Consider the following 16,959-nt stretch of genomic DNA (forward strand, 5'->3'; position numbering starts at 1 on the left):
TTGCTGCATTTTCTTTAAATCACAAAGAAAAACCAAATACCAAGATGGCTCTGAAGGTCCTGCAATGCATTATTTACACTCTCCATATTGATTTTTTTTTTAAATTGGTTGCACTGGTTGTACTCTTGGGACACATTGCCTGGATTCACTGATCGACTGAACTGGTTATCCACTGCTCTTCCAGAGGGTCCTTCATCCACCTCCATGTGTGCCTTTGTAGTTCAGAGTGTGTTGGCATGCAGGTCCATATCCCCCCTCAAACCCTCTAAAACTTTAAAAACTTTCCTCTTGGGAAGCTTTCAATAGGGCCCTTGTCCAAGGCCTTGCACTCTACTGTTAGAAGGGGAGGTCTATAAGAAGACATATTTACTTTAAACATCAAACATTTTGCCTGCCTGATTTAGAGAAGTGTGCTTGTATGGCACTTTCTTCATAGGATGTGTTCCTGTGAATGGCATCTTCACTTAAGGCAAGAAGCAAGTCAGGGCTAGTAGCAAATAAGTTGCAGTTTACTGAGCCAAATACCTTGCTTCTTGTACATGGCTGCAATGACAAGGTTGATAGTTACTATTTTTTTTTATCCATCCAATTACCCTGACCTGTCATGACACTGATTATGCTCAGCCTATATATACTGCATACTACGAATATATTGTTCAGAACCTTAAAATAATGACTTCCAAATAATGTAAAATACAATGGTGAGAATGATTATAAATCATACACAATGATAATGTGGCATTTAAGGAACAATTAAAATTAAAACAGTGGTGATTCTGTAAATCCATTATGACTAATGTGTGAACTTTATGAAAATTGTGTGATTTCAGGTTCAAATCGGATGACCACATTTGTACGGATTTATTTTAAAGTTTAAAAAATAAATAAATACAAATTCAGAAGGTATACAAGGTATTGTTGCTTGCTATATATGGAGCTAGATTTAATTAAGTTTTGATACACTCATAATGAATTAACCGCACATAATGTAAAAACTGCACATAATGTAATGCGTATTACATTATTATTGTAACAAAATTTTCATAATGTAATAATTTTCTCAAATTTTTATTTTATAAGAAATGTATTACATTATGAACACACTGTAGTCACTTATAAGTTAATAACAGTTCATGCGGTAATACCAGCACATAATTTAAAACAATTATTATTATGTTTACAATATCATAATTATCTTTCAATAAAATAAATTTGAGCACAAAACAATCATAGTTTTATTAAACGAAAATCAGGCTTATTAGGCCACAAGGTAAAAAAAAAAAAATTATAATATAAAAAGGTCTACATTTTGTGTTTATGACATGCTAAATTTAGATAAAGGCCTGGTTTCACAGACAGTTTTTAAACTAAGCCAGAATTAGACCACAGTTCAATTAGGACATTTCCATAATTTTTATAAACATGCCTTAGAAAAAAAACATTACTGGTGTGCATTTTGAGACGAAATAAAGGCACCAATATATTTTAAGATCAGAAAGAGTTTCTTTCAGTTGTACCAGCTCAGATTTACATTTTAGTCTGGCATTAGGCCTTATCTGTGAAACGGGGGAATAGTCATTTAAATGGCTGTTATAAAAACTTGTTTATAATCTACACAAATTTATAGGCCTAATGTTTTTATAACTTGTGATTTATGATTAGACGGTTTTATCTTCCTGAGGTAAATGTCACCTAACTGACACATCCTTCACAGGCTGTAATACTGATGATTTCCCTGGGTAAAACCACTTATAGGCACAGAAATGATGTGTGAATGTAAGCTGTACTTTATTTTTCAACATTACCTCTGATATACATTCATGTTATAACTTTTATTAAAATGAAGAATTGTTCATTCAACTGGTGCTCCATGCTGCCGTTGCCTGAGGCAGATAACGCAATCTATCCCAGACTGCATAAGATTTTGGAAACTGTAGTTTTTTTCAAAATTTGTTCAGAAAAAATTTCTTCAATTCAAGGACATAGGATGTATATATGTCAGCAAACTGTGCTCTTTCAAGGATGTGTATTTACTGCATGGTCAAAGTAAGAACATAATCTAAGTGTTTAAAACCTGCAAAGCGTCATTGCCAACTGTTCCCGTATTTAAGCAACATTCATTGTTAAATCCATACAGAAAGCAGTTTATCATGTCATAAAAAAAGAGCACCCTTAGTTGAAACTGTAATAACTGAATATTTGTGAAACTCTTCTGTGCATATTTACATTTGCACTCTGGACAGCATCAGATGTTTCTATTTACAAAGGCAGCGTTGAGCAGTGTAGCTAATCAAAATTATAATTAAATTATAAAAGGGAGCACTTTATACACATACTAGAATAATGCATTCAGAATTTTAATTAAATAGGTTTTATGTTTTTTTTTTTTTTCATGATTCTAACACAATGTCGTCTCACTAAATTTCAGCGTGAACATATTTACTTTGCTTAATCCATTCATGTACAAATTACATTTGTACATGAAACGATTAAGCAAAGCAAATAGTATGTTCGCGTCTTAGATTTATTTTGCCATTTATCTCTGTATATATCTCTTACTGTATATATATTATACACATAGGCTAAATAACAGCACAAATATTCTAAATGTCCTTATACTTTATTCTAAGTATCTTTATATAATTATGACAATATTACAACATTTTTGGTCAGTTTATAATGTAATACATTTCAAGCTCAAGACTTTATTTCATTTTGAGAAAATCATTACATTTATATTACAATAATAATGTAATACTTATTAAATTATGTGCAGTTTTTACATTATGTGGTTATTACATTATGAGTAGCTACGCCCACCAACTAGTTCTTTTCAATTTCACATACATTGTGTCATTGCAAGAGATATCTAATCCATTCATCCATCCATGTGTCTATCCTACTTCACTGCACACCCCAATGCCCACAATATAAATATAGTCTATCAAACAGTATGTAGCACACAACATGACTTAAGCAGAATGTGGATTGACATGCATGCCAGCAGGACAAGCAGTACCAAGAAAACTGAAGGAATTTTCATATGGGTCACATGAGAATAAGTCAGACGTCTGAGGACAGCTGTGAGCTGCTCTTGACTAATGGTAAAACAAGAACAAAGTCATCCATCTATGTTCATAGATTTTTAACTGAAATCCCCATTACAGGTTATCTTGAGCGAATCAAGAAAATCCACTTAACAGAAAACCATCCCAGCCCAAGGATAATATTCAGATCCAGACATTACTCATTACCCTGCAAGGACACAGACTTGGAAGTTGGAAGTGGGGACAGGGTCACCTCTTAGTCGTGCACCCACAATTGTAATTTCAAAAGAAAAATGATTTCCACCAGATCTTTGAGCGGTAACCACTCCTCGCACTAACAAACTAGCAGCAAAAGCCGAGCCTTCAGATTCCCCATATATTTAACTCACTAGTTTTGGTCATAAATCTGCATGAGCTTTATTATTTATTGATAATGAGTGCAGAATGTAATTAGCATTACTCAAGGAGAGAGGGTGGTCCCTGGATGTTCTGTGTTGATCTGGACTGGACATTAATCACTGTCAAACAAGGTTCTGTCTGTCGATGTGTTTGAGACAGACTTTTGTGCCCCAACCAAGAGTTACTTCTTATCACTATAGAAACTTCAACCAACCACACCACATACAGGCTAGACTAAACTAGAAAATACGTTTTTGATGCTAAATGTATGACTATAGACTACAGAATGAACAACAGCCAAAGCATAAGTCTTCTAGGTATGAACTTCCTTAATATACTGTAAGCCTATCTCTCATAAGGCCAAATATGACACTTTTTCCACGGCTATGGAAACCTAGTCCGATCTTCATTTTTTCCCTCAAGGGGACAATTTATAGACCTTTACAGGGTGTAAGACATATTTAATCCACGTGTAGAAGAAAGGCAAGGACCCAAGAGGAAGATCACTTCAGGTCAGAGAGATAAGAGGCTCGGTCCACGGCATGAATCTTGAATGCACCTGATAAGTGACTCTGGTGGCTTTTTCCATTCTGAGGCCTTTTGTTCATCTGTCTAGCTGTATTCAAATGTGACTGAAAGCAAAGGGCAATTAATATCTCATTTTACAGCCAGAGTTTACATGGTCTGTCATTCTGGATCTGAAAGGCATTCCATTCAAATCTACATTTTGGAAATATGCCAGGCTATTGTGGCCTTTTTGAATTACCTATCAAAATTCAATATTAGAGTTCATACACTTCTGGAAATTACTGTTAGCCAGAGGATGAAAGAAAGAATTGTCAGACTAAATAATAACCCTTTCTTTTATTTAGCCGAGCTGAATAAAATTGATTTCTCTGTTTCGTTTAGAGGTTGTGATAAAAAATCAGGTGTGCAAACACTGGATTAAAGATTCTCAGTGGACAGTGACAGTGAGAAGTCAGAGAGTGGAAATTCTATATCTGTAGAGCGGTGGCTCTACATTAGTGTTCATAATTTAAGTCATTTAATGCCATCTTGTTTCTCAACAGCTCAGCTCTGGAAAGCTCTGAAATTATAATTTACTTATGATTTAACTTTAAAAGAACACAATTTACACAATCAAACCATTTAGCAAAATGCTTTCCTGTAACAATATTTTTAGACTCATTTTTTGGACCAAACGACCAGATCCATTACATGAATTGGACTCTTAAATATGCTTAAATGCTTAAATATGAAACTCTATCTAGGATAACTTTCTTTTATCACCAGATTTTAAACAGTGATGTAGCATGTTGTCACACTACTTGGAAAAAAACAGCTTGTTACTGGAAAAGCTATACTCTACTTCATAAACATCTGAACTATGGTGAATCGGTTTAAAATGTGTTTAAGCTAGTAGCAAGCAACAGTATTTTATTCAAACTAATGCTGGAACATCCTGTTGATATGAAATTTATTTAAAATTTAAATTACAATTTAATTAAAAATTAAATTAAATTTATACATTTAGCAGATGCTTTTATCCAAAGCGACTTACAGTGCATTCAGGCTATCAATTTTTACCTATCATGTGTTCCCGGGGAATTGAACCCCCAACCTTACGCTTGATAGCACAATGCTCTACCAATTGAGCTACAGGAAAACTATGATATGAAATCTAATTTTTGTTTCAGAGTGAAAAAAAGGTAAGCTTACTTTAAATCTCTCATCTTCATTTATAATGCACAATGTGATTTTATGTCTTATTTTAAACTTTATCTCACAGTTACCAATTGGAAATAGGCTCCATATCTATAGGGTAACACAGATGATTTGACTGCAAATTACATGAAATCTCTCATCGTCATTTATAATGCACAATGTGATTTTATGTCTTATTTTAAACATTATCTCACAGTTACCAATTGGAAATAGGCTCCATATCTATAGGGTAACACAGATCATTGGACAGCAAATTGCTCATTCATCTATTCCCAACAGAAATAGTTGAGCGGTATTATAACTAGACATTTTACCTTGTGAAAAAGATACAGAACTGAACATGAACATTTTAGGGGAGATAGCAAAGTGCCTCGGACCTGGGGTATTAAATCACTAGAATGGGGACAATGTTCCCACCGTGCTCCACAAAAGCATCAACACCCAGCTCCCATAGTTGTGCAGGGTCACCCATTGCACTGAATGGGCCCCCTTTCTCCAGCTTTTGGGGGCTTCACCAACAACACCATCAATGGGCATAGTGTTCCTCCCCCACAATGGGCAAATCAACTGTGGGAGCATTTTGGTCTCTACCCTTTTCCCCGTCTCCTCATTGAAGCTTCCTTCGACCGAACAATGCCAATGAAAAGATGCATTCCTTCACGTCCGCTTACATACAACTGCATCCCTCCCTTGACAGTGAGCTGAAGAAAACCAGCCTTGCAAATATTAAATTGGCAATCCACTGTTCACTATAACAAACGACAAACAGTTAACTTGATTTCTCAAACTGGAAGCATTTACATCTAGACATTTGTTATTTATTAAAGATATTTCGCCACTCGTCTCACTGGCTTCAGGAGCTGACAGGAACTCTTGAGAGAAAACTTACTTCAGCCTGCTAAGAGACGCGATTTCTCAATTGCGAAAAAGGTGGGATTAAGGAAGTGTAGCATTCGTTTAATTAGAACCCACAAGAGTGAGCAATGCGTCTCGCTTGATTTGTGTAGAAACATCTCCATGACAACATAGAACGTAATTATCCAAGGTTTAATTGTTTGCTGCGTTTCAGCAGCCGTCTGTCTGAAAGACATTTGACAAAAAAACTTAAAAAAACTACAACAAACGTGTTGACAAGATAAGACTCCAGACAAATTGAGCGCCTTCAATCACATCAAGTATTAATTAGGGCTGCAGACATCGAGCAGCTCAGCCGTATCCCAGATCACATTTCACAGACGGAGTAGCGCCCCACCATTCATCCACACCAGTTTTCTGACATTCAGAAGGGTTGCGCAACGGACAGTTGCACATTTTAAAACAATATGCAGCCACATATTATGAAAAATTCACAGCCCAAGATGATAATCCATCAACACGATTTGTTTTTCCAGCCTAGCTCCAGATGAACTGTTTGGGGAATACATTTAATTCAACACACCCCACCGTCCCTACCCCCTTGACAAACAAAAGACAGCAGGGCGTTCCTACAATATTCTTGAGAAGCAGCCAAAGGCCACCAAACTCCTTCTGTTCCACCCCTTTATAGCAAGAATAATAAAGAAGCATTTCATGAAAAGCAACAATTCACCCCAATCAGGGGATCAAAATAGAGAACATCACAAAATCCTTCATTCCCGTTCAGAGACAGCCTGGGAAAACCATAAGCTAAGTTTCCTGTTTCAGAACCAACGGCACCACAGGTTCAGGAGATGTCGCATGTTCCACCAGACAAGCCACTGAGGCTAAACTATGATAATTCTTTGAATGGTCAACTTAATAATGGCTCTGGCTCTCTCTCTCTCTCTCTCTCTCTCTCTCTCTCTCTCTCTCTTCTTCAACATTTTACTTGCAAAAACCATAAATTTGACAGTATTTGACAAAAATTGACAGATTTTAGATCAGCGTATCACTTAATGACAGTCTTTGTAAACTGCAAAAAGAATGTGAACATGGTCCACGGTCAGATTCTTTAATTAGCTAACAGAGTTTTTGAGGTGCTTTCTGCCTGGCATTCATTTTGGACATATGTGGGAAGCAGAGGTATGTGGACATAGCATTTACAGTAAAGCAAATCATTCAAGTTTAACGCCCTATTCATCCTCATAAGCACTTTCTGATGTGTCATGTGAGAATGCATCAGAGTATATATTTATATTTATATTTATCATGTACATTAACACTCTCTAGTACATTATGAAATCTGGTAAAGCATTAAGAAGCTTCTCTCAAAAGATAACACAGAGACATAGCAGAAACAGGCATGGCTACCAGGTTTGGGAAGAGTAAAGGAGAAGTGCACTTTCATCGTTTACTCACCCTCCACTTCTTCCAAACCCGTATGAGTTTCTTTCTTCTGTTGAACACAAAAGATGACATTCTGAAAAAATGTAGTATGCGGACAGTTGATGGGCACTACTGACTTCCATATATATATATATATATATATATATATATATATATATATATATATATATATATATATATATATATATATGAAGAGTTCAGATGCAAAAGCCTCTAAGTGCCATCTGAAATCTTCATTTAAAATTAGGATTTTTTTCAAGCTCCTATGCTTTGGTTGAGTCATTTTACTTTAATGACAATGTGCAGGTCCTTTTCCAGGCTATTGAAGTGAAATAACTGAACATAAATATAGGAGCCTGATAAAAATCCTAATTTTAGATGCAAATTTCAGATGGCATTTAGAGGCTTTTGCATCTGAACTCTTCATATATATATATATATTTAAAAAAAATCTTCTTTTGTGTTCAACAGAAGAAAGAAACTCATACAGGTTTGGAAAAAGTGGAGGTTGAGTAAATGATACCATTGCAATGAAGTGACCTACTTCTTAAAATAAAACACTGGCCACAATTGCAGAGCATGAAAGCTTCCAGGCTTCTTATCAATGCCAGAAAAAGGGAATGTCAAATGAAAAATAATTTTCAGGAGACATAACCAGCAGGGCAGTATCAGCGATTATTATGCTTATCACACAGCTGACACCACTAAGAGACCTTTTAGAAGAGCCTACTAGAAACCTTCCTATAAATATGGTTTTAAAAAAAGTCTGCCTACTCTGGCAGTTACCTTACACCCCTCCAAAATGCTTTGAAACACTGTGCATACAATAAGTTCAAGATCCTAAACTAACTTTAGCTCAACCCTCAAAACTAAACATGCAATTTCTCTCTTAAAAGCTAGAAAAAAAGTGATAATAAAGAGGGTTTTGAATGATGTCGACTCATGAATGGCTCTTTAACTGACTTTATTTAGAAACTCAGGCATATTCGGGCGCACACTTTCTGGAACATATTAGCAGATCAGTTCTTATGGAAGATATCATTAGAATAATTCAGAAAGATGAATTCTGGGTGCCTTGAGGAGATCTAATATACGTAGAAGTGCTATGATAGAGAAAATGTTCTTTAGACATTAATGAATGTGTAAAACTGTATTATGAGCACGAAGAATCTGCTGACAGCTTTTCAGAGGAAACTTTATATGACTTTACACCTCATTCACTCTCATAATGTTCAGAAACTGTGTGGCTTTAATACTTCTGCAGTACACAAAATAGATTTTGAACTGTTTTGGTGACCACTGACTTCCACCGCATGGACAAATATTTCTGAAAAATGAAATGTCTTACAGTTTTGGAAGGAAATGAGGGTGAGCTAAAGATGACAGAATTATCAAGTTCATACAACTCACTAACCCCAAAACAAGACAGAAGTACACTTGACATTGACATTCTTTTCCATGCAGTCAAATCTATTACCAGTCAGATCAAGTTCTTTCCCATTAAACTTTTATCCATACTGTCCTTCTCAAATGATGACTCCACATCAGAAATAATTCACATGGCACATCTTACATATGCATCGCTAACACTTTGATAAAGGGCTACTAAGTCATCACTCAGTGCTAAAATAATTTATTCTGAAATCTAATGCAAATGATCAGATTTCCTTGCATTTCCACATCTCATTTCTATGGATGTCACTCACTGACCGATCTCCAGATTCTGGCCACTACTTAATCACTAACAAACTGACAAGGGATCTCATAAGATCATTACACATGAACACCTACTTTACATTTGAAAAGTGTGGCCTCATGCACTATGAAAACATATGAATAGATTGACATATGTGGTAGTGGTGGGAGGGGGAGAGCTATATGAATATTAATACTTATACACAAAGCCTTTAATGAACCGGTAAACAAACAGCCTCTTTTGGTTAAAAGAGATGTTCCAAAGCCTCAGGCTCAGGTAGACATGCACAATGAGTGATGGTGAAAATCTACTGTGGAGTGTCAGACTTCTGCGAGTGAGTCATACTATAAGGACCACCTTGAGGTTTGCTCTTGAAATTGATGTTGAAAGCACAGTCTGAACCTATAGAAATCCTGATCAAGAACCCAAGAATAAAGCATCATTAATAAAAAATTGAGATGCTTGGTCCTAGTGAAGCCTCAGCTAAACAATCCCTACATATACATGCTTTTCAAAGAGGCATCCATATAAACATTGTGGTGAAGGGTGTTTGGGTAAGAATAAGTGGACAGACGGTGCTTGACTAGAATAAGCGTGTGTAAATAAAGCTCCAAATCCCTCTGAGGACAGTCAAGCTAAACATACTAAACCAGGCCTAATTAATTCTCACTATAAATGAAAGACAATGGGCTCTAAAGGTTTAACAATGGGGAAATATCTTAGGATTCATTCACCCTACCACTATCAAGGATGAAACTGAGTCTATGGGAAGAAGAAATAAAACAAGATTTCAAAGCACGTTCCCACTTTTTTTTTTTTTTTTTTTTGAGAATACTATATCTGGATCCATAATGATTTTCCTTTCAAGCCCCTTCATTTTCTAAACGAATGTGCTGATCAGTCTTAAATCAAACCTTGATGTTGTCCTGGGAGAGCAGCATGTGAGCTTGCACATCTTGATACATAAGAGCTCTTTGATTTTAGCTTAAAAGAACATCAAATGCATCTATCATTTATCCCTACTTAGCCAACAATGAGAAATCTAAGGATTGGAACAGATTTGGACCGCTCAATCGTTTGCTTTTGATGAAATTACAGCATTTTCAACAATGTTGTTGTTATTACTCTGGAATAAACCACAAGACCTTGATTAGTTGCTTCAGGTAGGCTATGTTTGATTGGAGTTACAGCACCGCAGGAAGATAGATTCCCAGATGTAGCGCCACTGATTTGGATTGTTCCAGGCCAACAGGTGATTTTCCTTCTGTTTGTGTGCTATCAGCCATCTCTTATGAGAGAGTGCATTGGCTAGAAGACTCGACACTGCCCCCTACCGTTTTTGTGCATCGCTGCCATCTATGTTCCGTGTACACCTGCTCTTCGGTTCGCAAAAATAACTTCATCAAAAGCGAACCAAAATGCAATCGTTTCAGCTCCAACGACAGTGTAAAGTAAAAAGGTTTAAAATTAAGTAATTTTTTTAAAAGCCTAGTTTTTATCATTGGGAATGCTAAAAACAAATAAATGAAAATTGAGCCACTTTGTGGCCACTCATTATAAAAATGCGCGAGGCTGAGAATGAAGAGTTAAATCAACCAAGAAATATGTCTTGCAGATATGACCCCCAAAATAACTTTTAAACAAAAACTCGTCCTAAAATATAAGTAAACTGTCAAAATATTTGATAATAAAGTTACTGTTTACGGAGGCTACATATTCACATCGCTGACCGTAAGCCATTGGTCTTACCTCTTTTTACTGTAGACTACATCTGGTTTCATTGCATTGAGAGTCTTTGTTTTGTTGTTCTAAAGCGAGCTAAAGTTAAAAGCGCAATATGAAAGGAAGTTTTTTTTCTTTTCTTTTCTTTTTTTTTTTTGTATGTGATTATGAAGAATACAAGTTGTAGCCTGTTAAAATGTCTTATGGATAACATCCACCATTGTCCACCATTCACATATATCTGACAGTGTCTTTCTGTGTCAAACATAGTGACTCACGATTGTTTTTTTGTTTTGTTTGTTTGTTTGTAAAAAGCTAAACACTGGTCACGGTCTCCAAATAACAAATAAAATACGAATAGTCTTTAAGACTTATAAAGTTGTGCGGATATGTAGCTGGGAGAAAACATTTCCCACCACCTCTTCTGAGAATCTTATTCACAAATCTTGTGCAAACGTAGATTAAAAGTAGATTATAAAAGTACAAATATGTCCCTCAGATACCAAACGATGATAAAGGAGAGTGAAATGCAGCGTGTTTTTACTGGGGGCTCGAGCGTTTCGATCCCAAAGCAAAATTCCTCGGATCCTGAGCAGAACGTGAGCAGCGAGTAAATTCCGCGTCAAGATAAAGGTGTACTGTACTGAATACCGTGTTCATGTGTAACATTTACCTTTATCTGATAAAACTGAGAGAAGGGGACTGTTTAAAAGACATAACATCCCCACAGTAAGGGTTTTGTTATCACCATAAAGAGAGAAAATGTGCTTATAAACCAGGTTTTATTAGATAACTCTTTAATCATTTTAAAGCAACTAAATTAGGTTACTAAAATTGCTACTCGTTCATGCGAACCCACTGGCGAATGGTTATTACAAAACATAGGCTACTTTTAAATCTTTGTATTTCTGATTAAACAATATAAACATATGTTCATATTCTTTCCAGATTAAAAAATAATAATAATAATAAATAGCTAAATAAAAAATCACAGAGATTGGCTGAAATGTTGATGTCAGTATAATCTGGCCGCAGAACTCTTGACCACAGAAGTTCATAAAGTATCATCCTAGTCCAGCAAACATTAGAGGCGGTTTCTATAAATTACTACATTTAAAGGTGAGGTAATGATATCTAAGAGTGTTTTTACCTTCTGGTGTTCTTCCTCTGGAGTAAACTCTAGCGTACATAAAACGCAACGCATAAACCGCAATCCCCGCTTTGTGTAGGTCTCCTGTGCAGTGTCTCTTTTCTGTGAATGACTTCCACAGTTCGACCTGCAGCTGCTTCACTGCGCCGTGCTGGAAAGAGGAGGCTACTACAAAAGGGCGGCTGTAATTCAAACGAATGGGGGTGCAAACTCTGTTAGGAAGCTGCTGCTCAAATGTTTGGCACAGTGGTTGCATCAGCTGTTAAAGCTCGCTTTTTACTTTCTAAATGCATTTATGTAATAGAAACGTTTCTGTTAAACTGTTTCAAGTGATCAATAAGACATAGTCATTTGGGATTCAGCACACCCCTATTTTCAGACTGGATAGTCTGTCCCTAGAATCAGTGAGGTACCATGGCAATTAATTAACTGTTTGGATCTCACAATGTTGCCATAAGTGGCAATATGGCATATAATCATGCTTTGGTTCTGGTGTGGTGCAGTCAATAAACCCACACAATTTACCATCGTACCATTATATAATGGTGTACCTTGATACTCATGATGTACATGTTATATGGGAATGGCATGATACTTTTATATGTGGAACTGAACAATTACCATATTCGTATACCACTGTATTTTTCATGCTACAGGCTTTTACAAAGTATTTTTAAAAATTATCCAAGAATGTTCAAAGGCACATGGGTTTACAGTGATACCAAATACATGGTATTATCTTGGGGCACCTTTTATTAGTGAAGAAATTGGACTTAGTTAGAAGTAATGTCAGAAATTAACCAGTAGGCTACTTGGTGCAAAAATGTCACTTAAATAAATAAATAAATAAATATGGAGAAAACTAAAGTCCATTTCAGAGAGATTGCAGGTACAGATTTATAGATTTATTTTAATAATAATAATAATAATAATAATAAAATAGATAGGCCAATAAACATTCATACACATTTCAATTGTCCAACAATATCAACTTTAAATGCATGTTTTATAAATAAATGTGCAAAAAAAAAAAAATTGCGTTACTGTGGAATTACATTATGCCCAAACACTGCAAGTTGCAATATGCATTAAGCAGCTGGGGGAAGTGACTCAGTGCAATTAAGACAGTTGTGTGGTACCACTGTCACATCCAGGTGGTGGCACTACAGTGTGTCTGACACATAAGCATGAACATTGCAAATATGATATGATAATTGTTACTATAGGCCTATTATTAAGTCCTTTCCTTAAGTAATGAGGCATGAAAACATAAGAAAATACTTATTAATATGGTAATGAAATAGCAACACTGAGGAACTACCTTGGAACAATTTGAAAAACAGTCAAGTATTGTTAAATAAAAATGTATAAAACTGATACTTCTGACTGCCAGTTAATTAGGCTGCTGATAAATTTGGCAACCTCTGACTGCAGTTAGGCAAATGACATTACTTGGCAAAAGAATGGTTTATTCTAATTGTTTATCAATCTGTGGGCCAAAAAATAAGATTTTCTGCCAGTGATCAAAGAACATTTACAGTTGTGTCCCTAGTTTTCACCACACCATTTAACACTTACATGATTTATAAAAAATATATTGCTGTGATTTCAGCAAGGTCAGCAAGGTTTTATAGTGCATAGTGTTTTTTATGTAACTGTATAATTTTATGCAATTTATACAGTATATACTTGTAAATAATTGTGCTCATGTTTTCTTTCACAAACATATGTCAACTTATCAATTATCAGATCATTTTTGATCATTTTAGGTCGGGTCATTTGCTTGCAAAGCCAGAAGTATTTGCATTACATTAAACATACATTAAAATACATTAACATTTTCAGTCTGACTGTAGTTCATTCAATTTAATAGACTGTGTTGAAAAGAATTTCGAAACCATCTTGTAACTCAATTCATTCATTCATTCATTGAACACCTCCTATCAATCCAAAATAGGCTAATTGCTTTTAGTTTTGAAGCCTGTGTTCAAAAACCAGTGAGTCATTAGACTAGAATGTTATTTCGCTGTTTCTGCATGGCTGATAAATAATTTACTTGAGCTAAAGTCACACACATTTTAATGAACACATCACTAGTATCCAGGGCCATCACTAGGAATATTAGGCCCTATGCACTGAATTTGAAATGGGACCCTTCAAAATCACATTCGGGGTGAGGTGTTGGATCCCTGTCACTCTGTTCCACTATCATATATGGATTGGCACTTGCGTAGCCAGACATTGCAGAAACCATGAAGATGTAGAACATGGCTTGTTTAGATGTAATAAATACCACAAATACAGGCAGAAATGGCAGGAAATGGAAGAAGAAAATACAATTCGTAGAGAACGAGGGATGGAAAGAAATATACTCAAAACTGAATTTATTTTTCTTAGAAATACAGGATCAATAAGAATAACTCCTGTACAGTAGGTGGCGATATGCAATAATCACAAGTTGAAAAAGCCAAGAAAAAGAAGAAGAAGAAGAGGCAGACGTGGCAGCGGCATCATGGCTTCTTGGAGCCGAAACGGGAGACGTAGGAGAGTGATCGAAATGTTCTTATTCCTGTCATTGGTGAGTGTTTATAAGGAATCTGATAGATTGATATGATCAGTGATGTACAATGCGCATATCGGACAGATGTGTTCTGTCTGACGTGAGATGAAAAGGGAATGATCTTCTGTCCCTCTTGCAGCAGCAGTCCAGAGTTGATCGCAGAAGAGAGACAGACTCAGATCAATCCGTCTCATTCATCAGGTCTCGTGTCTTGTTTTCGGTGTTTTTACACATGCAGCAGCTGTGTGCCTCACTTGCGTGAACACTGAATGATCCCCATGCAAAAGGATTCACTAAGGTCGCGATTTATGTTACTTTAATATGAATCAGTAATGTTAGAGGTGTTCTTGAATTGTTGTGGAGGTTTTATTTAAGTCAGTGATGCAATGTGATACTCAAAATACTTGAAGTGTGTTATTTTTCTCACGCACCTGTTCTAGAATGAACGAGTATTCAGTGTCTTCATTTAAAACTCATTTCGATTTTTTGATTTAAGCTTATGTGTAATTATCTGAAAATAGTTTAAAATGTGTGAGAGAGAAAGACCTTGAAAAACTGTTCATTATCTTTAAACAATCATATGTAAAGTGTAGTAAATTAGTAAGTAGTCAAATATTATTAATATTTTATTTTTAATTGTTGAATGACTTATCCATCAGATTAAAGTAAATGTAATCAACATGCAGGAAGCCGTTTTGTTATATTGTGATAAGAAAACCATAAAATAAGACCTTCAGGGCCTTTCACGGGTGTGTCATTTAGTTTTTAACTTTTGGGGTTTGAAGAATCTCCAAGAAAACCTGTTGATATCCATGCATCAACTTTCTTGAAAATGATTATGAAGTTTTGTACGCTTGCGTATTATCCTTGTATTTTTCTTCTCCGTTATATCCATTAACCATTGCACTTAACATTTATAAAATCATTAAATCCAAGAATTATTTAAACTAAAATTAGTGTTTTTCAATATGCCGACATGAATACAAATGGCACTTTTTTTTAAAAATTGTATTTTATAAAAAATTATCCATTATATTGACCCATTTATCTACAACATATGAAGATATGTGGAACCAGCTGATATTCCTACTTCTCTATTGTGTTAATATGTTATCATTATATTACAGTTTGTGTTAGAGCGTTGCTTATGTTTACAGTAGCAGTAACCTTGATCAGAGCATTTTTTTTCTTCTCCTTCCTTGTTCTCCTCTTGATGAACATGACAGGAATGAGCTTCTAATGTTTCAAGCTAATTAACCCACACTTGCTTCAGTTTAAAGTGCATCAACCATGTTCCACAACTGATTTGTGAATCAATGTGGGTTGTGTCCTCACCAGCGAACCCTAATAGCTGCTCTGCCACGTCAGTCAGCTCTCATTACGCAGGAGCTTTCCTGTCTCACATCCTGTTTTGCGCCTGCCACCGCAAACAAAGGTACTCTCCTAACCTGTTTGGACTTTGTGGTGGTTGGGTTGGGGAAGAGAAACCGCTCTCTGCTGTCTGTGCTTCCCTCCAGCCCTCCCGCTTGTCAGAACAATTTATAAAATCTCCTAATCTTGATTACAGGCACCCCACTTCCCCATCCAACAGTGCTTGGTCCAGCAGGATGCTGTGTATGGACACAGCTACCTGTACAGTAAACTATTGTGACTCAGTGTGAGAACGTTTGACTCACAGATTGAGCGTTTGAGTAATTTCCTTCAGTTTGTGAATTACCTACATCAGCTATTCAGAGCTGAAGCCCCCTGTGTTGTTTTGCTCAGCAGGAAGAAGGCGCGTGTTTGAGGAACGGCACGGTTTATGCTGAATCAGTTAGAACCTAAAAGTGGAAATTACATTTTATTTATTAAGCAGATTTGCGATGCTTGATGACACCTTCCACTGCTGATTAAGATAGATGTTTTTGCGTTGATGTATGGCAGATCATTTTTTATTTAAGTGTTTCCCATGCTGTGCAAAACATGTCAGCAGGGTCCACTGCTGAAATGCTGGGGTCCTTGAGCCAAGATTAATAGAAAGAGTGCTAGCATCCATAAACTATGGTCATATACAACATGCTGGACATAATTAATGCTGAGGAATTATATACTGTGCTATAGAAGAGCTTTGCAAATATAAAACTGTATATTTTGTGGAAAAGGAGGAATTGGAAATGGACAATATTGTTGAATGATAACTAGTTTTTTTTATTGCTAACGTACCCCCCATGATTTTCCAAGCTATTTTCTATCATCTGTGAATTACAGTAGTTGTTTTTAGGTAGAATGTCCGAGCTTCTGTTTTCCATGCATGCAAGGTTTATGAAAAAACTTTCATCCTTTAGTGTTCCTGTGCCTCAAGTGGTAGAGCATTTCG

The 16,959-nt window shown here is 35.9% G+C and overlaps 2 protein-coding genes across 5 annotated transcripts in view; one reads left to right on the top strand and one right to left on the bottom strand.

Annotated features, from left to right (window-relative positions):
• Nucleotides 1–12,185, bottom strand: part of LOC128020006 (semaphorin-5B) — a 137,432-nt gene extending 125,247 nt beyond the window's left edge. For 3 of the 4 annotated variants that reach the window (XM_052606498.1, XM_052606499.1, XM_052606496.1), the window contains exon 1: nucleotides 12,044–12,185. The gene's annotated coding sequence lies outside the window, so the exon portion shown is untranslated. Of the gene's footprint in view, nucleotides 1–7,487; nucleotides 7,525–12,043 lie in introns of all 4 variants that reach the window. The other variant, XM_052606497.1, reaches the window with a different exon arrangement.
• Nucleotides 12,186–14,485: 2,300 nt separating this feature from the next.
• Nucleotides 14,486–16,959, top strand: part of pdia5 (protein disulfide isomerase family A, member 5) — a 46,742-nt gene continuing 44,268 nt past the window's right edge. The window contains exon 1 of the mRNA XM_052606500.1: nucleotides 14,486–14,621. Coding sequence (XP_052462460.1) covers nucleotides 14,556–14,621 — 66 coding nt within the window. The 5' untranslated portion in view covers nucleotides 14,486–14,555. The remainder of the gene's footprint in view (nucleotides 14,622–16,959) is intronic.

The sequence above is a fragment of the Carassius gibelio genome, chromosome A9, assembly GCF_023724105.1.
Source record: "Carassius gibelio isolate Cgi1373 ecotype wild population from Czech Republic chromosome A9, carGib1.2-hapl.c, whole genome shotgun sequence".
Taxonomy (NCBI): Eukaryota; Metazoa; Chordata; class Actinopteri; order Cypriniformes; family Cyprinidae; genus Carassius; species Carassius gibelio.